We start from the raw sequence: 9,870 nt of genomic DNA, 5'->3' as shown, positions 1-9,870 counted from the left end.
AATATATGTTCAATTTAATGTTGATGCCAATATATCTAACTAGAAGAATATTCTATTCTGGAAATTGGGAGTAAAACTAAAACTCATCTGCCATTCTTCCTTGAATAGCTATTAGCATTAGCAACAAGAAAGGACCATAGCCTAATTTTGTATCAATATAACAAAATATGGTAAAACTGTCATTTAAGGCTGCTCGGTTTCTAGGAGACAATTCAAGCAAAAATAATTAGAAGTTTTAACAAAAAAGCAATCCGGCGCACGAAGCAATTCACGTTCACGCAGGACTAGTGAAAGGGTTGCACCCCGAGGGGTGTAAAATAAGTAGCCTACCCCGACACGAGTATCAGTAGAAGATACCCACATGTCACGCAAAAACAACTTTATTATTTCTCTAAGGCACCCTTTTAAAAAAAAAACTTTAGAAGTCTAATGCACCCCAAAAAAACATTAAAGTACTTAATGCTAGTAGCGCAATTGCTAAAAGGGTGTTTTTTTGTCTCCGTCCAGCCTTTTTGCATTAGGATGATGGTGATAATGAGTTGAACTTAAATGAAGAAGTGATGATTCATATAGTCGACCCCAACTTATTGGAGACTGAGGCATAATATTTGACGTCGTTATTATTTGTCAAGCCTATTTGCACCCCAAAAAGCCAAACTGGTTCCATAGCATGATCAGATGATTGTGTCTTCATTCTTTCTTCAATTTCCACTTTTGGTTCTGGCAAAACTTCAATTCCCTTTAACACATCTATCACAAAATCAGTAGAAATCTCTTTTGGTCCAGTCTTGTACTCACACAAGTTGAAAACAATTGTGTCATTTGCTCTTAAACCTTTATCTTTCACAAACCTATTCCAACCTTTTGTGAAAACAAAGCTTTGGCTACTTTTCCAATAACAATAACGAAACTTCCATTGTTTTCTTGAGGTATCATAAAATACCAACTCAACATCTGGAACTTCTTGGATTTGTGGGAAGTATTTTGATGCATATTTCTTTGGGATCACAAGCCTATTTAGCTTTCCCACATCACTTGGAGTTAACTCCTTTTGGAAAAGCTGCTTGTATGAGAATCCCTCGTTCGCCTGTAAGCACTGGCAGAGTCAGGAATTTTAATAAGAAGATTTTTTTTAAAAAAATGCAAGAATGTTATGCTTACACGCTTTCTTTATGTTAAGGAAATTCATCCGTTTATATATGCGTTTAACTTATATACACTGACAGTTTTTACACTATCAGGTCATTTTTACTTGTTATAGCAGACGACATGCCTTATAAATTTTACATTTCGTGGAAGGTTATTTCTAGATTACAGATTTCCTTCTGGTGGCAAGGGGAACTCTATTACATAAGTTAATAAAAATGATATAAAATAATTATACAATAACAATTATGTGTCAATCTTCTTTTTGGCGTAATAAAAATACTTATATTTACAATTTTCCCTTATGTTACGGTAATTCAACAGTTTATATATGCATTTAACTTATATAAACCGTCAGTCTAAAGAAATTTAATACTATCAGGTCAGGTCAACAGGTTACCTTCCAAATTTTATTTTTCGTGGAAGGTTACTTATAAATTGCAGATTTCACTATTCGTGGAAGGTTACTTGTAATTATCTTTTGTGTGACATGATAGTGTAAAAAACTTTTTACACCAACGAAATATAAACTTAAAAAAGTTGTTTTACCCTACTTACACAGTATAATTTTCGAACGAACCTCTTCCTTACCTTTAGTTCCGCCACTGGCAAAGTATTGAAAGGGTGACACTCTTCATATTTTTCTTTCAAATACTCATCAAACTTTGAAGGATAAGAACCTTCTTTGATCATTCTGAGAATATCTTCAGTTGAAAACTGTTTCTGAAAATTTGGTTCTTCAACTGTAGAATTTGTCCAAGGCAAGTTTCTATGTGAATCTTGACTACGAAGTCGAATTGCAGCACTGTCATAAGCCATTGCAGCTTCTGTTTCTGATTTAAAAGTCCCAAGCCAAATTCTTTGTTGATTAGTATATATCTGAGCTCCCCAATGACCATTGTTTTGCCCTATTACACCTTTAAATCTTGAACCAGAAATACAAGCTTTTCTTTGATATGCATTTCTTTTGTGTTTTTTGGACTGTAGGTTTTTTGTACTGCTTGAATCACAATCTCCAGTTAGGTATGTTGTGGTGCTTGATATCATGTTTGTTTCCTCTTCCATTGTGAATCTGGTGAAAACAGTAACGGAGTCAGGATTTTCACCACCACCAACAACAACAATAACGACGACCCAGTAAAATCCCGCCAGTGAAGTCTGGAAAAAATAGTTTGTACGCAGACCTTACCCCTACCCCGATTGGGCAGAGAGACTGTTTTCGATCGGCTCAAGATCACGATTTTCACTAAGATGAGTCAAATTATAAAAAAGTAACTACACAGAAAAAGTTGAGAATATTCAACATATAGTATACATACATAATTCTTTTAACCTAGATACATTATATAATTTACTGGTGGAGGGTGTCAATTGACACATCGACACCCCCAGAGCCGAACTCAGAATTTGAAGGTCGGGGGTGTACTTTTGGATACAACCAAAATCTATTTTGTATATAGGGTGTCCACTATTAATATATTAGTACTATTTTCTAAAGACATATACATATATACATGGAATTTTTGCCGAATTTTATGGGTGCCGATAACCCCTCTCGGTATAGCGTAGGTATGCCTTTAGACACCCCTTTAGCCAGATGCAGAGTTAGGATTTAAAGTTTATGGGTTTAGATTTATCACCAAACACATAGCTTGTCTTAATTACTGATTTGTTAGTTTCAAAACAGAAAGATGGCAAATTAAAGGGAACTCTATTACACATGATCAAAATAATATAATAATGATTATACAACAACAATTATATCTCAACCTTCTTTTTTCTAATAAAGATACTTATTAATTCTAAATAACGGTAATACAAGCATTAATTGTTCCAGGATAGATGATACCTATACAATCGTTATTCAAGGCTGAATTTACAGAAGACGGAGGATTTTAAGTTATTGAGTTCTAAATTAATAATTTGTATATATTTAATAAATTTTTTAAGATAAATACATGATTTGGACTAAAGTTACTGAATTCGGTCAAACCTGTAGCTTCTTCTCTCCCCCCGCCCCTGCATGATTATATTTTTTAATTTCAAATAAGTTGGGACGGTAAAAATATTTTTTCAAATCAATTTGGACGTGCTTAATTCCACTACTCAATAATTTGTGTTGTAGTACAAAGCAAAGATTTTCTAGAAATAAACAATTCTATGAAATCTTCGGATTAAGCTACCTAAACTCAAGAGACTTCTATCAAACACCCAATGGAATGTTAGTGTGTTTATAATGTTCAACCATAGTTCCAATTCTTCAGCCAAAAAAAGATAGAAAAAATTCTCAATTCCAATTAGTTGATTCATAATGCAATTAAAACCAAAAACAAGAGGAAAAATCATATTAAAATATTATGTAAACGCAGATCGATGGAACAATTATGTCTCAATTGCTTGAGTTTTCAAATCAATTTGGACATGATTTATTCCCCTACTCAATAATTTATTTTTTTACTACAAATTGAAAATTTTCTATAAGAGATTCTCGAAATCTTTGAATCTCGAAAAAAATGCCTAAACCTCAATTCCAACTAGTTGTTACATAATGTAATTAGAAGAAATACAAGAGGAATTAAAATCAATAAAATTAATTATTCCGTTAATAAAAAGCAATCAAGAGCACACATCTAGTTCCATTAAATAATGATAAAAAATTAATTATCCCATTTAAATAACTTCCTACTGCATTGTATAATTAATTACAGGAAAAAACTTAACAGATCTATTGTATTTTTCATGAATAAGATTTTTAATTATCCCGAAAATAGCATGCACAAACCAAAACAACAACAATAACAACCAGAGGTGGATCCACAATTTAAATTTTATGGGTTCAATATTTAAGGTTTTTAACATTGAACTCATCATATTTTCAAAATTATGAGTTCATATTCATTATTTCTTACTATTTTAATAAATATTTCTGCATAAATTTATGCTCCCCTTAAAAGTTATGGGTTCAATTGAACCCGTAAACATAATGCTACTACATAGCCACTGGTAACAATAATAACAACAACACAAAAAAAAAGAAAACATCATAGTAACATACACTAAAACAAAAGATGTTCATATGATATTCTAAGGTAAAGAACTATATTTTAATAAATAAAAGCATATAAAGATGTAACTAAATAGTATTTGAAAAAGAAATAGAAAAATCAAACATGAAAATTTTCAGGAGGATGAAAATAAAAATAGGAACAAGATGAATACCTGGTCTCTCAAGTTGTTTGCAGCAAAGGCTACGTTATTTTCCCCAGCACCAGACAATTATTATAAATGTAAAAGAACAATTTAAGTCTTTACATAATTGTAACATAGATTGTAGTTTAAGTACATAATTAGTTCGTAATTGATGGAACTTCCATACTTGATTATGGTAAGTTGCCTTCTTGAATTTTTTTTGAGTATCTTCTAAATCAGGAAACAAAATATTTTCCATACAAAGCCAAAAGGAAGTTCTTACTATATATATACACGTTTATACGAGAAAATACAATCAAAATCCAATTTGAAATTGTACTAAGTAAAAATAAAAATAAGAAATAGAGGCATTTCATTCAAGTTTCCAAACGGTCAAAGGGTAAAATTATCAAAGAATTCTCGATTGTCTTGTTCTTAGGGGTGCCAAAGGTTCGGTTCGGCCGGTTATTTTATAAAATTTATACCATACCAATTTTTTGGTTATTTTATTATGTATAACCAAAATTATACTTTTCGAAACCGTTTCAATCATATCGGTTTCTCTTCGGTATCAGTACAATTCGGTTAATTTTCGGTAATTTATTTTAAATGTCATGTAAAAGCCACTAGTAGAAGTAGAATGCAATAACATACATACTTTTATAGGATTTAGCAAAATTCTCTAGAAATTTTTATAGTTTAAAAAGTGATGAATTAGAAAACATGAAAGATTGCTAGATTATAGATCCATCAACTATTCTACAACAACGTAAAATACAATGAAAATAAAAATCACACGAGTGGAAAGATATTAACCAAACTGAGACTCAATAATAAAGTCTATGGAAGATCAAATATTCAAAAGGATAAATCCAAATCATACGAAAGGAAACATACACAATACATTGTAGTTTGCTACTCATAATCGCTACAGTACCTTGTGTCTTGCTAGTGAATATGCTGGAAATAATTTAGTTTCAATTGGAGTAGCATAATGTGTTTGGAAATTAGGATTTTGAGTTTAATTGCTTGTTGGCTTGTAACAGTTTCATAATTTCAAGGCCCAAGAAACAAATTAATGCTTTATTATTTTTAAACTTAATATATAAATATATTTTTCACATTGTAAATTTATTCGGTACGGTTCGATATTTTTTCGATTTATTTTTATCAAATAAAAAACCTACCTTATTTATCGGTACGATTATAGATTTATATAAAAACCTACGGTTTTATAAAAAGAAACCTAAAAATCCGTTCGGTACAGTACGATTCGGTCAATTTAGTCGGTTTTTAAATATCTATTGACACCCCTACTTGTTCTTGTACTGTTCAAAGTATTACCTATGTTAAAAAGTATTAGTAGGTTATAAAAGTGGAAATTAGTATGCATTATGCGTCATTGCACAGTAATCGGTTTGAAGGGGTAAGAGACTTTCGTTGGTATTCTTTTAGTCTCAATATCGCTTATTGCACTAAAATTATTCAACTATTATTTGTAATGAAAATATTACTTAAATTTATTTAAGTATCGCGAAAGTTACTAAGCTATTTTTATAACAAAATATTTACTCAACTTTGCCTAAGTATCAAATAAATTCATTAGAAGAAAACAAAAAAAGACATTCTTATATGATGCTTAAGCACAGTTACATGTCTTTTTTGTTGCAAAAGGAAAAAAATAACTTTAGCACGTGATTCTACGATATTTAAGTAAAATCGAATGACTTTTTCATTACAGATTAAAAATAATTGGTGACATTGGTATAATAAAATAAAAATTTAATGACCATGTAAAATTTTAAAAACTTATAATTTGATCTCACAATCTTATTTTAAAAGATTTATTACTCTTCGACATACATATTTTTATAACTTTTTATAAATTATTTATTTGCCTTGTAAATTTTCTTGTTTCTAGACGGCTGAAAATATGTGCAAAAACTTCCCATTTATCAACAATCCGAAAAATGGTAATTGTTGGGAATTGAAATGAAATTGCTACTTCAGTGTATGAGTATTTGAGAGGCAAGAACTGTGGTGTTGCCACTCTGCGCTAACGGGAGTCAATTAATATCCTGGATATTATATTGTATAAATAGGTAATTTATTTTTAATTTATGTATATTATATGTTGAATTTCTTTATCTTCTTCGTATGTTTACTTCTTCGTTTGTTTACACTAACGTATGTTGAGTCTCCTTATTTGATGCTCTAACGTGCTATAATAGCTTGCGACTCTTTTTTAGATTCGGCTTCTCTCCATTTCCTATTGTCTCCATTTATCCTAGTTCTTAATCACTTGTATGGATGATATATATCTCATTTTTATATCAATGGCCTAGATTTAATTTCTATAAAAAATAACATCTCTACCTCACACAAGCTAGGAATAAGGTTTGCTTACGCTTCACCCTTTACAGACTTCACTTGTGAGATCACTGTGAATATGTTATTGTTGTTATTTTTGGGGTCTAGATTTAATTTCCTAATACAAGGACTTAACCATGTTTAGCATAAGGAATATTTCCATCATTGTTTTCTAAGCTTTTGATATTTCCTCCCATTTCATTCTTTTTTTTTTCTTTCTTTTAAACATAGAATTTGAAACGTAGTGTATGAAAAAGTATTATTAGCAATAATGTATAGAGATACTTTTTGAATAAACAACAACAATAACAATAACGACCCAATAAAATTTCACAAAGTGGGATCTCGGGAAGGTAGTGTGTACGCAGACCTTACCCCTACCCCGATGGGGTAGATAGACTAATTTCGATAGACCCTCGGCTCAGAAAGACGAAAATAAAATAAGAAGAGACAATTCATCAGTATCGTCAACAGAAACCATAGAGATAATAACAACATCATAAAAACCATAAAATAGATGACATGCAATAACAATAACTAGCAATTAAGGCCCCGAGGCTATGAAAAATAGAAAGGATAGTGTGGACTCTACATTAACCACAAACCGTCTAATATCAACCCTATCAAACCCACCTCATCCCTGGTATGAAGTAGAAAAAGCTCGACTACCCCTTATCCTACAACCTTAATGCTCGACCTGCAGACCTTCCTATCAAGGGCCATGTCTTTGAAAATCAGCAATCGTGCCATGTCCTGCCTGATCACCTCTTCCCAATACTTCTTAGGCCGCCCTCTACCTCTTCTCGTACTGTCACGACCCGAAATTTTTCACCGATGGGACCGTGATGGCGCCTAACATTTCACTTGCCAGGTAAGCCAACGTTAGAGAATCATTAAACCAATTCCTTATTTCCATTCAGTAAATAACAATAATTAACTAAGATGAAATATAATAAGTGCGGAATATCATAAAACTGTATTAATTACTACCACCCGGATCTGGAGTCACAATTCACGAGTTCTAGAATTTGCTACAAGTAATAGTCAGAAAGAAATATAACTGTCTGAATGAAAGAAACAATAGAACATAAAAGATAGACGGGGACTTCAAGGTCTGTGAATGCCGACAGATCTATCTTGAGTCTTCGGAAAGTAGACCAATAGTAAAATCTCGATCAACCCGAGCCAGTATCAAAATTTGCTGTCACGACCAAAAATCCCACCACAGGCGTCGTGATGGCACCTAGTCTCTAAGACTAGGTAAGCCGATTTATATTACATTTTGAAACCATTTTTTAAAATTAAATAAGTAACCAAAACTAACAGCGGAATAAATATGAATATACAACCTCCCAAGACTGGTAGTACTGAGTCACGAACTCTAACTGAATACATGGAATGATCACGAGGACCGAATATACAATACTGTTTGATTAAAATTTAACAGTACAATGAAATGAAAAGACTCCAAGGGACTACGACGACCAAGCAGCTCTACCTTGAATTCTTACGATTCCGCTTTAACTCCGCTCAAGTCTGATATCTCCAATACCTGGCTCTGCACAAAAATGTGCAGAAGTGTATTATGAGTACACCACGGTCGGTACCCAGTAAGTATCAAGACTAACCTCAATGGAGTAGAGACGAGGTACAGTTAAGAAGCTCACTAGTCTAATAACGTGTGCAATATAATATACAAAATATTAGAAAACAGATAGCAATAAGGGCGAGATAAAACAACCAGTGGTATGCGCAGCAAGACAACAAGAATACCATAAATATCACTCAAAAATTAATAAATATATGTACGCCTAATTAATTCATATTTTTCAAATAAATATCCGTCACATATAATTCTTCCAAATAACTCTCTTTCAAATGTAGTTTTCTCAAATAATTATTTTTTAAATATAATTCTTTCAATAAATTTTTTTAAATATAATTTCCTCAAATAAATATCTTTCAAATACAATTATTTCATATAATTCTTTTTAAATAAAAATCGTTCCAAATAAATATTTTTAATATAATTCTTTCAATTAAAAAGTCATCATGTGACACCTCATTTCATAATCATAAAAATACGGGTCTCAACCCATTTTCATATTTTCACGGCACCTCGTGTCCTCATTTCATATCACAACTGCACGGATAATTCACGTGTCAATTATCATTATCATTTCATCACAGCACCTCGTGCCCATATTTTATATCACAACTGCACGAACAATTCACGTGCCAAATATCCTCATTATTTACTCACGACACCTCGTGCCCACACTTCATTTTATAATCCGGCTGGCAATGGCCATAGGCTCCCAATTTCAACATAAATCAGATTGTTATCAATTTACTAACAACAAGACAAATTGCACAAGGTATAAAAATAAACACAAGCAAATCATAACATCACATGAAGATTATCAATACCACAACCCCACATCATCACATATCGTCCCTGACAATAGCCACCCTTATCGCTCCTATTTCCACCCTTATCACTCCTATAGCCACCCTTATTGCTCCGCCCAGACAATATCAATAGCCACCCTTATTGCTCCTATAGTCACCCTTATCGCTCCGCCTAGACAATATTCCAACAAATACGACAACAGTGAAATGCCACCCTTATACTCACATAATATCAACGGTGAAATGCCACCCTTATCTTCCCAAAATAATAACTCACACAACACAACAATTTACACGGAAAATTAACACGGCAACATAATAAAATCAATTCATGTCACAATTTGCCCAATGGCCACAACCAAATTTCAAAGATATAACAAAAATTAATTAATTTCACAACAAATAGCCCAAGGATCCACACAATATATATAACACCCAAAAATAATCAATAGAGATATAAATTACTCATCATAAAGCAAAACCTTTATTAATGCAAATTTAGATAATTATATTAATACTTATTCTTAAGCTCACTTAAATTAATTATTTGCATAAGAAAATTCATATTGAAATTTAATTTCCAAGAAATATTAAACCAACAATACTCATAAAATTTCATAAATATTTCAAGTAACAATCACATCAAATTATCATATAAAAATAAATTCAACAATAAGGATTTAGGCATGGCAAACAGATAATTTAATAATTTCCCACAATTTCTCAATTTACTACACAATAATGCCTAAGACT

General features: G+C 31.7%; 1 protein-coding gene across 1 annotated transcript; it reads right to left on the bottom strand.

Moving 5' to 3' along the window:
* Window positions 1-565: 565 nt before the first annotated feature.
* LOC107770137 (AP2/ERF and B3 domain-containing transcription factor At1g51120-like) lies at window positions 566-2,211 on the bottom strand. Its single transcript, XM_075231800.1, has 2 exons — window positions 1,738-2,211; window positions 566-1,087 (listed from the first exon to the last, which is right to left on the bottom strand). Exons 1-2 carry the CDS (start codon window positions 2,209-2,211, stop codon window positions 566-568), a joined length of 996 nt encoding a protein of 331 aa, XP_075087901.1.
* Between the last annotated feature and the right edge of the window lie 7,659 nt (window positions 2,212-9,870).

Source organism: Nicotiana tabacum, chromosome 15, assembly GCF_000715075.1.
Source record: "Nicotiana tabacum cultivar K326 chromosome 15, ASM71507v2, whole genome shotgun sequence".
In the NCBI taxonomy this organism is placed as follows: domain Eukaryota; kingdom Viridiplantae; phylum Streptophyta; class Magnoliopsida; order Solanales; family Solanaceae; genus Nicotiana; species Nicotiana tabacum.
Note: the sequence above shows the minus strand (reverse complement) of the source record. Positions and strands in the feature narration are given on the sequence as shown.

Excerpts from the sequence above, each read along its gene's own strand:
- LOC107770137 (XM_075231800.1), bottom strand. The coding sequence starts at position 2,211 with ATGGAAGAGGAAACAAACATGATATCAAGCACCACAACATACCTAACT. Across the intron at positions 1,088-1,737 it reads TGCCAGTGGCGGAACTAAAG|GCGAACGAGGGATTCTCATA; the intron begins GTAAGGAAGAGG and ends CAGTGCTTACAG.